We start from the raw sequence: 16,638 nt of genomic DNA on the forward strand, positions 1-16,638 counted from the left end.
GTAAGTGTGTAACATTAAATAAGATTACAAGGGTATTTATTCATTACACGAGATTATTAAACATCAGTATGTAAGGGAAAGGAATCACCCAAATTACATATAATTTAATAACTGTTGTACTATTCCAATCATCGAAATCAAAATCAAAATTATAATGATAAACTCTTGACAGATAAGTAACAACCTAAAAGGAAATGCTATCTTTCATATCATCTTCCAGTGGGCTTCAAAATCTCGGAGAAAACCGTTTCTGACTTTAACCCTTCATCGCTGCTACTAATTGTCGACGTGCCATATCTTATCCTGCTTGATCCCGTGAACACATCTTCGTCATCATCTGTTGTTGTCACTCCCTGCATCAGAAACGGAAGTTCTTGAATTTCGGACACGGCTTCAGTGGCTGTTTTCTCAGCGGTTTCTTGTAGCTGCAATGCAAACTCTAGTCCCCAAACTACATCATCCATGGTTGGCCTTTCACTATGCTCTTTCAAGCACCTAACCGCCACCTCTCCAAACTGCCTTAAACACTCGGCTGAAACCACACTCGTTAGTTTTGGGTCAATGATTTCATTCAAGGTCCCCTTCCCGTAACAATATTTCCCCCACTCTGCCAAACTCACTTGTTCCTTGGGCAGCCTGGGAATTATAACAGGTCGTGCACACAGCACTTCAAGCAGAACAACTCCAAATGAGTAAACATCAGATTTGTCTGTGAGTTGTTGGGTTCGATAATATTGTGGATCCACATACCCGATGCTACCTTTCACCATTGTTGTTACATGGTTTTGCGCTTGGTCTCTAGGGCCTAGCTTTGACAGACCAAAATCAGACACCTTGGCAACCCAATTTTCATCCAGTAAGATATTTGTGGACTTGACATCCCGATGAATTATTGCACGTTTTGCACCCGTGTGAAGATAGTGTAACCCTTTGGCTGCACCTATGCAAATATGGAGGCGCCTTTTCCATGGCAAAGGTGGCTTGTTTGTCTTGTAGAGATGTTCTCGTAGAGTTCCGTGCGACATGTAATCATAGACTAATATCATCTCTCTCTCATCATCACAGTATCCAATCAGGGACACTAATTGGACATGGCGTAGTTTAGACAGCATCCCAATTTCCGTATGGAATTCTATAAAACCTTGATTGGATGACTCATTGAGCCGTTTGATTGCAACAGCGACGTTATCGATCTGCCCTTTGTACACCTTACCGAATCCTCCAATGCCTATGATGAAATCGTCATTAAATTCACCCGTTGCTGCTCTCACTTCTTTAAGTGAAAAACGGCGGCAACGATCTGTTGGCAGTGTGGAATGTGAAGACTTCGATTCACCATATGCTGGGCCGTATGATGACTTGACTCGCCTTCGTTGGTGGAAAACTATGAGAACTAAGATAGACAACAACACTAACGCGCCTCCAATGCCTCCAATTATAATGGCATAAGGAGGTTTATTGTTTCTTTTTCCGGTTGTAACTGTTGGTGGGGTTGTTGGACTAACATTTGGGTTTGGGCTAGCAAGACTACCAACCATGCTCAACTTGAAGACTTCCAAACCGTTCAAATAAGCGTCAAGATATAGTTGCGAATAGGGATTAGGATGCAACGCTACCCACAAATCTTGTTTGCCTCTGTTACCGTCAGGGTCATTGACAAACAAAATGTAATCCTTGAATGCAGGATACCCACTACCTCGTGTTAAGGAGAGTAGATCAATTTCATCATCAGCAGTTTGATTATTAATGAAGATTTTGAAAATCACCTGACTACTTTTATTATATTGTGGTATAATGTTGCAGAGATGGAACCTGAGGCTGTAAAAAAACTCAGAGTCAACAGGAAGTCTCCAAGTCAGATTATAGTGATTAGACAGATTGCCCATACTCCTTTGGGTTCGATAAACTAGCTCAGGTGCGGTATAATTTGGTGTCTCCGTGGTATACATAATCTGCTTCGTTTTATTATATTCAGGTATCAACCCAATTGCTGCTCCAAATAGGTAGCTATTATCTTGATCCCATGAGCGGTACATCCCTGTATCTTCATTACCAGATAATGTTCGCCCACCCATGTTTAACCTGTAAAGATTTTCAAGCGCCAGCTTGCTATTAATATCAGGTGCTGTAGTAGTCCCAACAGATTTCAGGTTCTTAGAGTTAAAGTAGAGATCTTCCGGCATTGAAACAATTTCAATTCCGTTGATGAAGGCATATGAGTTGGGTTCGGGTGTAAAGGTAACATTTAGGATTTGTGCATATGTTACATAGATGATGAATTCTTTGACAAAGTTTGGAACCTGGGGTCCGTTGATTTCTGCATTGGATGGGGTCTTTGCCAGATAGGAGGCGGTTAGGAAAGGGCTAAAGTTGGTTAACAGAGAGAAACCATTGGATGATACCGAGAAGAAGGATTGTTCAGGCTTGAGGTTGGAATATGTGGCAGGGTAGAAATAGAGGCGAAGGAATTTGGGGCCTTCGGAGACCGGAATTGTGTAAGTGAACGAAGAAGTGTTAAAAATTCTAGCAGAAGAATATGGGAGTTTTCCAGATACCAAAGCATCTGGTTGGAAAGGTGCCGAAGAAAACGAAGAGGTGATGATATTGGAAGGCACGTATTTGAGATTCTCATCACTCTCCCATCTTGGGTCCAAAGTCGTGGTGGTGGTTGTGGGTGAACCGCAGGCGAGGAAGATGCGATCAGTGGCGATGTATGGTTGTGCATTGGTGGTGAAGGCGAAGAGTAGGAACACAGACAAGAAGGGCAACATGAAGGTTAACATGATGGTTGAAGAGTGGTGTGATTGCTTGAATAATATTTGATTATTGGTCTTTTTATAAATCATGTAGCAGCAGTGGAAGACTTGTCTGGTTGCTTAAAGCAAAGCGTAGACCTGAAAGTCTTCTCCAAAGTAACGTATACTTTGTGCGTATTAGCGGTACCACATTTAATTAGTGGTACCTAGTTATTTGTTACCCATTAAACTTTCGAGATTCAAATAGATTCAAATATTGTAAAGTTAGATATTTTAGTAAAATTCAAAACTAATAAAGAAGAAAACGAAGTCTAGGACTCTAGTCCGTTTCTACAATATTATTAAACGGAGATGTTTACATCACTTTCAGTTACAATATATCGTAGTGAAAAATCCACTTGAACGAGTCAATAACAGAACAGGATAACATATTGTATGGCAATGGAATGAACTGACCCGCCAAAATGACATTATTATTTTTGGAACAGCTCAAGTTACATAATTTCTTTGTCACCTGCGTAATTTAAAACCAAACCACATTGAAAACAAAAACTTATCTAATACATTGATGTCACTAGATCAAAGACCCCTTTAGTCCAAAATGGCAATGTTTTTATAACCGGATCGGACAATGAACCGGACAGGTAAGTGATTCAACGGTCAACCGGTTGAACAGGTCCGACCGGCCTAGCAATTTTCGTCTAAAAATGACGGTTAGGGTTGAAAATAAAAATTTTCAAAAAAAAATATTTTTTATAGTAAAACCGGTTCAACTAGTCCGGTTTTTCGATCGGACCGGTTTAACCAGTTCGGACCGGCCGGTTTCCTAATAACCGAGCGAACTACCATAACCGGAGCGGTCAATAGAGCGAATCCCGGTCAGACCGGTCCGGTTTCAACAACATTGCAAAATGGCATTATCTAGACTAGAGGTCTATGTTGCACGAGAACTGGTACGAGAACGAGAAACGAGCACGTGTACGGGAACGGTAAACGGCAAAACTCAAATAATCAAGAAACGGGTACGGCAATAAATACATATAAAAAATTATAATGTCATTTAATCATATAAATAAATATATAATTTTTATTTATATACATTAGAAACTCTATAAAATAATACACTTGTGTTTTGGATAAAAATCTGCTAAGGATAATGTATCCAAATTTGTAATGTGAGGTCTATTGCTAAAATGGTAACAACGAATATATGAATGAAATGGAGTGAACACCGAGATTTGTTGCGAGGAAAAACCCTTTGATCTTGTTCAGATCAAAAGAAAAAAACCCGGGTGATGACAACTCGTCGATCACCAATTTATTAATATCAAAAAAGGGTTACAATGGTTGTGGAGATTAGATAGATGTTACAATAGTAGCTAACGTGTATAGAGAGAATAGTCAGTTCTGCTCTAAGAGTGTGTGAGTACAAGTGATATATCTAATCGATCATATCTCGATGTTTATAAAGAAAATAAATAAAACAATAAGTCCTGTCTATCCGCCACTATTCCACTAGTCTTCCAACGTTCATTGACCACGTGCTGGTAGCTTCCAGTAGCGAGATTTAAGGTGGACCAAGTCACATAGCCGTTACTTCTGCTGAACAATAACCTACACACATGAAACAATTGTTACTTATATTAACCTCTGAGGGTCCTTGATCTTCGACATGGTTCTGGAGCTCTTCGGGAAAATAATTGATCCAAACATATCTTCAAGGATAATATATCCTCAGCAGAGAAAATATCAGTCCTAACAACTTGGGACCACCAAAATTTATTAATTAAAAGAGTTATTAATTAATCGATAAATTAATAATTATTAATTTATATATTAATTAATATTTTATTAATTTATAGTAGAATACAATGCAATGGATGTCGAAGATGTTCTGACTCACCCAGAAGAAAATGTAGTTGCACTGTTGTTGGCTGATGAAGAAATTATTGAAAGCGTTATTGGAATTAATAAAGACGATATCGATGAAGAAGATGATGAAAGTTCTACAATGGAGCCCCCTTCGCGAAACGAAGCTATTAAAGCGGCAATCACATTGAACAATTTCTTGTTGAGCTATGAGAAAACAACACCAGAAGTTCTTACCATGCTAATTGTCACACCCCGACTTACGGCCTAGGCGTGTGACCAACAGTTGGTACCGGTTTTGTAAATATATCAGAGTTCAGCGGAAGTCTTTAAAAAGTATATTTTGAAATATTAATTTATTTATAAACTTTTATTTATAATAAAATAATATATATATATATATATATATATATATATATATATATATATTTAAACATTAGCTTATTTGTACACCTTAATGTAACATTTTTATTTATTAGAAAACTTCTCGGATAATAAATATCCAAGTGGTTGATTTATAAACCTTGTTTCGAGTTTATAAAACTTGTTTAAATATTCTTTTCAATATTTTATTCATTTAAAACTATGAGTCATCTCTACCTTGCGAACATCTACTTCATGAATGGCTCCAATTCTTGATACTGTATTTCCTGAAATGTTAGAAAATACGTCAGCGATAAGCTGGTGAATACGCTGATGCTAAAAATATTTTCTTTTACTTTATTACCCATCGAGACTACGCCTGCCTCGGCCCATCGTGGCTTAGGAATAACACAGTTAAAACAACACATTTATAAATTCGAGTCTCTACACTATGTCACCTCAACAACACCGCAGCGTCCAACTTAGTTAAGTACCCGTATGTATACACATGGTCGTGCTTCCTGTGGGAAAGCGTCCTACGACCATGCGTGGTGCGATGTGCCCACCGCGTACTACCACATATGTAAGGATCCAGACACATATATACTACAGTCGGAGGGCTAGGCTTATACCCTTATTTATAACGGTTTTAGGAACACGTAGTTCCTTGTAAATAATTTCATATAACACGTTTGACTCATTTTAAAATAAGTTTGTAAAAGTTTGGGGGCGTATTCACCGTTTGATTTGGATCGGCTTCAAACACCGTCCGAGGGTCTTTCCCGTTACTACCTCGCACCTATAGTACGAGTATAGCCTTTCTTTTGGATCAGCTTCAATACCTGTCCGAGGGTCTTTCCCGTTACTACCTCGCACCTATAGTACGAGTATAGCCTTTTCTTTTGGATCAGCTTCAATACACTGTCCGAGGGTATTTTCCTCTTCTTTGTTATCTCGCACCAATAGTACGAGTATAACTTTTTGTTAGTCGGATATACAATCCGGCTTAAGACCTCTAGTCTCTTTTGTAAAATCTTTACCTCGATTTTAATTTCTTTATGAACCTTTAGTTCAAAACATCTTTTCTTTATTTTTTTAAACCTTTAGTTTAAAATATTATTTCTTTTCTTTCTTTTTCAAGTTAAAACTCTTTATTTTTAACTTGTTTCTTTCACAAGATAAACCTCTAGTTTAACTTGTTTTCTTTTTCTTAAACTCTACGTTTCTTTTTTTTTATTAAGAAACGTATATTTTTCTTTTACTTATTATTTAAGAATAATAAACTTAAATAATATTTTCGACCATAACTATCTTCTACTTTTCTTTTCCTTTTCTTTTTATAACATGTTTGAACCTATAGTTCAAATCATATATCTCTTATTCTTATATTCGGACCTTTAGTCCATCATATTTTCGTTGCTAAATCTACGTTTAACAACGTATATCATTTAGTTTAATATTAATAATTATAAACAATATATAATATTTTTATCTTTATTTATTAATAAAGATTCTTTTATTATTTCTTTATTTTTTTTCTTTTTATTATTATTTTAAATAATAATCATTCTTTATTTATAATAAATATTTTATACTTTTATCTTTATCTTTATACTTTCTTTGTTTTATTTTCTTTTTGTTTGTTTTCGAGGTATTGACTAAGGTCTAAGCCTTTATTATTTTATTAATATTTCATTTGGGCATCATGCCTACCTTGTTCGACTTATTATTTTCTAAACTCACGGGCACCACTTCGACGTTGGCACGTATATTGAGAATCTTGTTCAACACCTCCTTGGCACGCAATCGAGACGCGTCGGTCTTCAAGTCTCGTCGGTACGCACTTCGGGGCGGGTCTTCGGTTCGTTTCAGGTCGGCACGTACTTCGAGGCGGAACGTCGGGTCTTACCGGGTCGGCACGTACTTCGAGGCGGAACGTCGGGTCGTCTCGGATGGAACGCCGGGTTGTCTCGGGTCGGCACGTACTTCGAGGTGGAACGTCGGGTGGTACCGGGTTGGCACGTACTTCGAGATATTGTCGCCGGTACTTTGGGGTATCGTCGGTTTATGGCACGGATTACAAGGAATAATGTCGGAGTTTTATGGTTACGGAAAACGAGGTGGTCGGTACATTTATCGAGGTGATTTTAGAGAGATGTTAGAGAGAGAAAGAGTGTGTGAAATGGGCGTGAGAAATGAAAGGGTGGAGATTGGTATTTATAGACTTTTTCTCAGGACCCATCGCGATACGCGATGGTCCGTTAATCATGCCATCACGTATCGCGATGTAGGCATGATGAGTCACGGGTAGGTTTGCCACGTGACGGACGCGGTGCCACGTGATACCACGTGGTGACACGTGGCAGGACACGTCATGCCTTTACGCCACGTGGTGACACGTGGCATGAGCATGATGCCACCATGTGACACGTGGCAGGACACGTGTCACGTTGTCGGTCCATGTCATGGCGTATCGCGATGACGTTGGGTTTTGGTCCGTCGCGTATCGTTGTCTTCCCATTTCTTGCGTTTTGAAAATATACCCATCGCGATATGCGATGGGCTTGTTTCTGTGACGTCGCGTATCGCGACCAGACAAGAAACCAAAATTTATATTTTAAGTCCTTGTACTATTGAAACTTGGTATTTTTATCTTGTAATTTTCATGATGTTACACTAATGAAAATTAGAGACGAGATTCAAGGGGAAATTGATTTCAATAAAAACCAAAAGTCAATTGAGTCATTTTTCAAGAAACCTTCATAAATCATTCATGTAATATGCTATATATAAGGAATTATTAATTTATATTTTATATGGGGTCTAAAGAAATTATCAAAAATGTATTATCTTATAATTTTAGCGAATTATTAACTTAGCACCTTATCTCCGAGTCGGGACCGGCAACAAATATTATCTTAAAGAGTTTATTAAATAATCGAGTATTAATTTATCGAGTTTCTACTGTATAATGTCATTTAAACATTTTATGTATAAAATTACAAGTTGAGGACCAAATGTAAGCTAGTCTAAATAGTGAGGGTTAAATGTTAAAATGCATAACCTAATTTAATACTATTTATGTAAATGTTAACAAAGTTTAGGGACTATATGCTAGCAATTAAAAGATCAAGGGGTTTATTGTTTAAACCTAAACTTATATTATAACCTAAACTTATATTCTAGCCGCCCTTCTTCTTCATCTTCTTCTTCATCATCCATATTCCGGCGCCGGAATTCTTTGCTGGAATAGTGTATGTGGTGCCTATGCAGTCAATCTCGGTGGTATATCGGTGGTATCTCGGTTATCGGCCTCATGTGAAATATCGGTCAGAATATCAGTACCGATAATATCGGCGATATTGACCGATATTTCCCAGTGTTTTAAGTCTTAATTTTCAGCTTTTAGTGTTTAATTGTTGGTGTTTCGAGTCTTAACCGGTTCCTACATGCTACAATTGTTAGTGTTTTGCAAGTTGCAAAAAGGATAATTTTTTAATAATAGGAAAATATACTGAATTGTTAGTGTTAAAGTGCTATATATATAAATTCCGCATGATATTAAAATTACCGATATCCCACCGATATCTCACCGAGATAATCTATCTCAAATATCGGTCCTCGACCGATATCCAATATTTTTCGGCATTAACTGCTTAGTGTGGTGCCGGAATTCATCGGATACGGTCTGAAAACACCCTTTAACTTCCGGAAACGTTTAAAAATCGTCCCCAAAGTTCTGGAAACGTTTTGAAACACAGTTTGAATTTTCGAAATGGTCAACGGTCGTCCCCAACTTTACAGAAACGGTCAAGAAACGTTTCCTGCCGTCCCCGACGGCGTTTCCGTCCCCAGCGTGTTTCCGGGACGGGGTACGGCACTTAGGTCATGTTTCCGTGCATCAGAGCTAGAGGTGGCAAAACAAACACAAATGGGTTGTTTTGGGTTAATATAGATAACTTTTAAAACTGGATGGGTCATGATGGATCAAAAGAATTTTCCATTGAGGTCAAGATAGATTGGGAAAATGCTAGTGACTTTTGGTTATTGGTTAGAATGAACTAAAACAAGCTCCATCCAATTTTATTTCAAACAAAACCCACGAAACCGAATAGAAATTGAGAAATCAAAACCGACTGAAATGAAAAAAAGCAAAACTGAAACGGAAAAAAACCCGAAAAAGCGAACCTGGACAGATACAAAACCGAGGTTTTCTTTTTCTTTTTCTTTTTTTTAAATGAACGAGGACGAGGGGAGAAACATTTTATTTATTTTACATTTTGTGTTTTTGATTTATATTTTGAGTTATTATTTTTTTAATTTTTTACTAACCTCTATTTTAAAAATTCATCATGACCCATACCCATTCTAACCCATCACCCAAATCCAACCCAACCCATTCACATTGCCACCTCTAATTTAGACGGCATAAAACACCAACAAATTTCGAGTATATAACTTTTACTGTGTGAAATGTAAGTCCAGGTAATATGTTATCATATAGGCAGTGTTGCAAAAATCTCGACTATGTGCCGATTAATCGCTAGTCCCCAATTCACTGATTAATTTTGGGTTAATCGGCCAATTAATGGGTCAATGGTCAAATCCGGCTAAAATCAACGGTTTTCGGCGAGATTCTAACCAAAATCAGCGGTTTCCAGCGAGATTCCATCAAAAACAGCGGTGTCTAGTAAGATAACGACACATTTCGGACCAAAATGTGTTTATGTATTTATAAAACTGAAAATTACATATAAAAATGTATGTCTGTATATATATAATTGAAAATTATGCATTAAAGTTTGATCCGATTAATTTTAATTAATCCCGATTAATCGCTAGTCCCCACCCTACCGCCCGACTAGTGACTAGTGATTTTTCCAATACTGCATATAGGGACGGCTCAACTATAGAAAGAAATAAACTGAAGTTTAGGCCTGCCATTTTTTTTATGGGTCGATATTTCTTTCTGATTTTGTTAGAAATGTGTGTCTTTGTGAATTTTTCTAACCGTATACAAAAAATGTGCTTAATCATATTCTCACGTGTTAAGATCTTAAGCAAAAATATTTCCAATAAATGCACCGAGTTAAAATAAAAATAATAATAATAACAAAATAATTTTGAAGTGGCCCTATTAGACAGGACGAGAAACCAATATGGTTTCTCTGTGATAGCTTCCAAACCACATGGCAATACCGCCGTCACCCCATATAGATAGGGTGCATAGCTTCATTCCATGCAAATGTTTGCCACATAAAATTGATTAATTTTTTTACATTTATTGTACTTGAAGAACTAAAAAACAAATATATATTTTTTATGGTATTTGTGGGTAGATGTCGTCAATGATGTGGTTTGTGGGTACTTGAGGATAGAATTGAGATGACAATGCAGGATTAGACGGCGCATGGGTAGTACTCATGAGTACCAGAACATTAAATCTCGGGCTAAATGCACTGATTGTTCGTGTAATTTATTGTTTGTCTCCATCACCTACCCATCGCCGACAATATTACAGCCACCAATATGGTAGTTGATTAGAGAGGAGGGGGGCAAACAACTTGCCAAATTCCAAAGGCAGAAATTTTTTGGGAATCTTTCTTAGGCCCCATGTTTTAGTTTTTGAGAAAGCCTAACTGTTTAGCCTATATACACCAATATAATAAGATTGTTTTGCTAGTTGCAGCTGTGGATGTTGCCTGTTGTGTTTCTATTTATCAATTTGTTCTTGATAACTATGTTTACCTAGATGTTGGGATTCATTTTATCACTTCTCATTATCAAAATATCCCGTTACTTGACCTGTTAATAATCCTTTTTGTATTAACAAGATTGTGACCCAAAACTGTCCTTTGATGATAATCTGTAACACGGCCTATAGCCACACCTGAAGCTGAATTAATTCTTTAATTGATCTGCACTGAGACTAAATGATTCGAAAACTGCCCCTTATAACAAAACAAATGTGCAGCCCTTTTACTTAATTAAAGGCTGTCTCGTATCGAAACGAACCAACAAGTTATCCTCTAAAGTTCTGACCCGTAAACTACAACAATCTGTGACCTGCAATCTGGCCCGTAATCAGCAGCAAAACTTAATTTGTGTTCTTAAAATGACCCTGATACGAAACTTGAAGTAAAGCTGATCCAAACTAAACAAAAAATTCACAACGACCCGTTAGCAAAACTGTGACCTGCTGCCTTTAATGTTTTCGTACACTATGTCTAAAACCTTCTGAATTTTAACCTGCCCGAAATGCCTCTTTGACCTTTATCCTTAAAAAATATATATCTCTAGAATATAGGATATTTGTATTTTAAATAGGTAATCCAATCCTACTATATCTAGGGTCAATCTCTTATATATAAACTGGTCTATGATTTATACAAAATCAATTGATTGATTCCTGTCAACAATCCTGCTGTAGAATGATCTGAACGAACCCTTGCAACAGATTCAAGAAGCCGTCCATAGTTTAGATTTCGATTTTTATTGGTGTTTTATGCTGTCTAGATAGTGACATTTTGGACCAAAGGGGTCTTTGACCTAGCGGCATCAATGTGTTAGATAAGTTTTTGCCTTTCCATGTGGCGAGGGTTTAAATCACGTGGTTGACATTGAAATTCGGTAACTTACACTGTTTAAAGAAATAATGTTAAAATACTCGTTAGAGCAATGGATGCCCTGATTCCATATAATGGTTTAAAAAAATGATGAAAAGTTTTTAATTTCATATCAATCACAACAATTATTTATCTTTTAGTAACATCCTTAATAATAGTCGGTTGCTATGTCGGTTGCTATGTATGGTTGCGCGGTTGTGATGGTCGGAGGGGGGAAAGAGTGGAGGAGGAACAAAGAAAAGAGAGGTAAAATGATAGGTTCTTTTATAAAGCAGAATAGTAGCCACAGTTAAAACTTAAAACTAATTGGATTGGCTGCTTGACTTGAAAAGTCTTCTAAGTTGTGCCAAAACTAGATATAGACGTCATTGGAATTTTCTTTCATTGATGGATTGAATCATTCATCGGTTGCATATCATTCAAACTACCTGCGAAGTTGCTTGTATATATAGATATTTTCATAACTACCTTCATTACTTTATCTTATTTAATGATACATATTATTTAATAATCGTAAATAATTATGTTAAACGTATTACTTGAGAGGAAACATCGCTGCATATACATATGCATACCAAATATGACTAACTGACTTGTCGACTGCGTTTATTTATGAATGGATGTCGCTATAAGTTAGGATTACAGGATTGGCCAAATAGGATGAACTGGGCTTGTTTTGATGACTTTTTTATTGCGTATTTTCATCTGTTACATCACTACATAGTGAGCATAATCTTGATACTATCATACACTGGCTTCAATGTTAGTTCATTTGCTAATCACGAGCCATTTCGTAAATTAGAATATCCGTAAAATCCCTCACTTGACAACGGTTAGTAGTAGTGCAAACCGAAAACACCTTAATTACAAGTAATAATAATAGAGCTTTAGTTTTTAGTTTTCAGGGACGATATTACAATTGTATGATTATTCATTACAGGATGGCTATTGTACATCAGGATGGCGCATTACCTAAAATTTTTATCACATGCAATATATTGTACTAATCCAATCATCAAAAATCAAATTTAACAAAACACAATATCATATAATTGACTGTTTCTTGGTTTGGCTAAAAAAATCCAGCATTCATATCATCTTCCAGCTGGCATCTGAATTTCGGAGAAAACTGTATCTGACTTGAACCCTGCTTCGCTGCTACTAATCGATGATGTGCCATTTCTTATCGCACTTGATCCTGAGAACACATCATCGTCTGTTGTTGTCTCTTCTCGCATCATAAACGGAAATTCTTGATTTTCATGCACGGCATCACCTAGCGTCTTCTCAGCAGCTTCTTGTAGCTCCAATGCAAACTCTAGCCCCCAAACTACTTCATCCATGGACGGCCTTTCACTTCCTACATCTTTCAAGCAACTAACTGCCACCACTCCAAACTGCTTTAAACACTCAGGTGCAATCACACTCCTTACTTTTGGATCAACTATTTTGTTCAGAGTCCCCTTCCGATAACAGTATTTCCCCCACACTGCCAAACTCACTTGTTCTTTGGGCAGCCCGGGAATCATAACAGGTCTTGCACACAACACTTCAAGCAGAACAACTCCAAATGAGTACACATCAGATTTCTCCGTGAGTTGTTGGTTTCGGTAATATTCTGGGTCCACATACCCGACACTACCCTTTACCGCCGTGCTAACATGGTTTTGTGCTTCGTCTTTAGGGCCTAGCTTTGACAAACCAAAATCAGACACCTTAGCAACCCAATTTTCATCAAGTAAGATATTTGTGGACTTGACATCACGATGAATTATTGCACGTTTCGCACCTGTGTGAAGATAGTGCAACCCTTTGGCTGCACCGATGCAAATTTGGAGACGTCTTTTCCATGGCAGAGGAGGCTGGTTTGTCTTGTATAAATGTTCTCGTAGTGTTCCGTTAGCCATGTAATCGTAGACCAATATCATCTCTCCCTCATCTTCACAGTATCCAATCAGGGATACTAATTGGACATGGCGTAGTTTAGACAACAACCCTATTTCCGTGTGGAATTCTAGGAAACCCTGATTGGATGATTCATTGAGACGTTTGATTGCAACAGCGGTTGCAGTGTTGTCCATACACCCTTTATACACCTTACCAAACCCTCCGACGCCTATGACAAAATCTTCGTTAAACTCATTAGTAGCTGCTCTTACTTCTAAAAGTGAGAAGCGCCGGCATCGGTCTGACGGCAGAGTTGAATGTGTAGACTTCGATTCACCATCTGCTCGGCCGTATGATGTCTTTTCATCAGTCGCATCGTTGTGTTTAACTCACTTTCGTTGCTGGAAAGCTATAAGAACTAAGATGGACAACAAGACTAAAGCTCCTCCAATGCTTCCAATTATCACCGCATACGAAGTTTTGTTCTTGTTCCTTTTTCCAGTAGTTGGTGGACTTGATGGGGCTGCAGAACTAAGTTCCGGATTTGGGCTGGAAAGATTTCCATTCATGCTCTTCTTGAAGGCTTCTAAACCGTTCAAAAAAACCATCTACATAGTCTTCAGTAATACGAGGATAAGGTTGCAGCACGACCCACAAATCTTGCTTGCCTCTGCTGTGATCCGGGTCAGCGACAAACACAACGTAATCTCTGTATATAGGATACCCACTACCTCGAGCTAATTCGAACACATCAATTTCCTGCTCAGCGGTTTGATTATTAATGAAGATTCTGAAAACCACCTGACCACTTCTATTGTATTGTGGTATAATGTTGCAAAAGTGGAGCCTGAGGTAGTAATAAAACCCAGAATCAACGGGAAGTATCCAAGTCAGATTGTACTTATCAGACAGAGTTCCCATACTCCGTTGGGTTCGATAAAGGAGCTCAGGTGCAGTAAAATTCGGGATCTCCGTGGTATACATAATCTGCTTCGTTTTATTATATTCAGGTGTCAACCCAAATGCTGCTCCAAATATGTAGTTATCATCTGGATCCCATGACCGGTACATACCAGTATTTTCATCACCAGCTATTTGTTTCCCTCCTATGTTTAACCTGTAAATATTCTCAAGCGCCTGGTCATTAGTAACATCAGGTGCTGAAGTCATACCAACAGGTTTCAGGTTCTTAGAGTTGTAATACAGATCGTCCGGCATTGAAACGATTTCAATACCGTTGATGAAGGCATATGAGTTGGGTGAGGGTGTAAAGGTAACATTTAAGGCTTGTGCATCTGTTACAGAGATGATGAATTCTTTGACAAAGCTTGGAACTTGGGGTCCGTTGATTCCTGCATCGGATCGGATCTTTGCAAGATATTTTGCGGTTAGGAAAGCACTGAAGTTGGATAAGAGAGAGTAGCCATTGGATGATACTGAGAAATAAGATTGGTATGGATTGAAGTTGGAATAGGTGGCAGGATAGAAATATAAACGGAGGAATTTGGGGCCTTCAGAGACCGGGGAAGTGTAAGTGAAGGAAGAAGTGTTAAAAACTCTAGCAGAAGAATAAGGGATGTGGTCCAGTTGTAAGGGTGTGGCTGAAAAGGAGGTGGTGGTGGTGATGATATTGGAAGGCACGAATTTGGAATTCTGATCACTCTCCCATCTCCGGTCTTCAATAGTGGTGGTCGAGGAGGGTGAACCGCAGTCGAGGAAGAAGCGGTCGGTGGCATTGTATGATTGTGCAGTGGTAGTGGTGGTGGTGAATGCGAAGAGTAGAGCCACATAAAAGAAGGGTAAACTTAAGGTTAACATGATGGTTATATGAGTAGAGAAAAGTATTAATTATGTGTTTTTATAATCATGGACAGTGGTCAGTTGGTCACATACTCACATTGTCTGCTTGCTTTAGGAAAGACTTTTGCCTTTTGGGTCTCCTCGAAGAATAATTCATAATGGTATTCCGCCAAAGACTTTTTTTAATTTAATTCATAATGGGTTCGATCATTAATACGATAGTATACGTATATATAAAACTGAAAATAGACTGGGTTTGGGCAAATCCGGCCCCGAAAGGGTAGCTTCGCCACTAGAAAGTAACATCCTTAGAACTAGGCGCACCCTTCTGGTTCCCCCATAGGTTTCATTAGCTTCTTCTCCAAAAGTACCCCTAGCAAATCGGTTAAGAAATTTGGTTTCATGAATCCGAATCGGTTAAGATGAATTAATGAATGAATGTGTGTGTGTATATGATTGGTCGGAATACATTCGGGTGGTTTAGGTATATTGTAAACCTCTATAAGTTTATAATGTCGGGACCGAGATATTTTTATATCGATAAATTAATAATTAATTTAAAGAGGTTTTACATAAGACCTTTAAATTTCCTAAGTGCAATATATATTCACAAATTAATTGAATTTGTTTTGGTCATTGATTTTGAATAAGTAAAACTTAGCTCATGGTAAAAAAAACTAAATTACAAAAACAAGTTTCAAAGCACATCTCTTCTTCATAACATCTTATCACTATAAAATGTCAAATGTAAACCTTTTTTATTTCATTTTTGACTACGAGAAGATAATATCCTAATTCTTAAGTGCAATGAATAGATTTTAAGATGAACTCAATATATATTTAAAGTTCAACAAAAACAAGTGACTATAGATTTATATTTTACTAGACGATATTAGAATTTGGAATCTTTTAGTAATTATTAATTTGTATATTATATAAATTGAGATTAAAAAAAATCATTATCTTATTATTTTATCAAATTTTTTGAACGACCAACTAAATAACATCGGGTACTTCGTACACGACCCCATTGGCTAAAGGTAGCCCAAGCCGGCCGTTAGTCCGGACGGACGGAGCCCCTAGGGGTCCACCTATAATTGGGGTTCAATTTTATACGGTTCCCAAATTAGAACTGGGCAAATTATTAATTTTATTGAGTTTGTTAATTTATAAAGATTTAACTATAGATGAAACACCATCGCTACCAATGGTATTTTGGTGTTGATCCATGTGTTCCGATTTGGTTTTTAAGGTTGTACCCTTATTGTACGTGTTGGAGGAAGAATTTTATGGAAGAAAGTATTTTATGGAGTATTTTTAAACTGCACCCTATTTAT

General features: G+C 37.5%; 1 protein-coding gene and 1 pseudogene across 1 annotated transcript; both read right to left on the reverse strand.

Annotated features, from left to right (window-relative positions):
• Window positions 1-74: 74 nt before the first annotated feature.
• On the reverse strand, window positions 75-15,358 carry LOC143596049 (receptor-like protein kinase FERONIA). The gene is made up of 2 exons (XM_077074927.1): window positions 14,303-15,358; window positions 75-1,766 (listed from the first exon to the last, which is right to left on the reverse strand). The coding sequence occupies exons 1-2, from the start codon at window positions 15,317-15,319 to the stop codon at window positions 210-212; spliced, it is 2,574 nt and encodes an 857-aa protein (XP_076931042.1). The 5' UTR covers window positions 15,320-15,358; the 3' UTR covers window positions 75-209.
• Window positions 12,596-14,098, reverse strand: LOC143596085 (receptor-like protein kinase FERONIA pseudogene; annotated as a pseudogene).
• Window positions 15,359-16,638: the final 1,280 nt, after the last annotated feature.

The sequence above is a fragment of the Bidens hawaiensis genome, unplaced genomic scaffold (genome assembly GCF_021521415.1).
Source record: "Bidens hawaiensis isolate Kalapana, Puna unplaced genomic scaffold, B.hawaiensis_p1.1 tig00001721_1, whole genome shotgun sequence".
In the NCBI taxonomy this organism is placed as follows: domain Eukaryota; kingdom Viridiplantae; phylum Streptophyta; class Magnoliopsida; order Asterales; family Asteraceae; genus Bidens; species Bidens hawaiensis.

Excerpts from the sequence above, each read along its gene's own strand:
- LOC143596049 (XM_077074927.1), bottom strand. The coding sequence starts at position 15,319 with ATGTTAACCTTAAGTTTACCCTTCTTTTATGTGGCTCTACTCTTCGCA. Across the intron at positions 1,767-14,302 it reads AATACAATAGAAGTGGTCAG|GTGATTTTCAAAATCTTCAT; the intron begins GTGGTTTTCAGA and ends AAAAGTAGTCAG.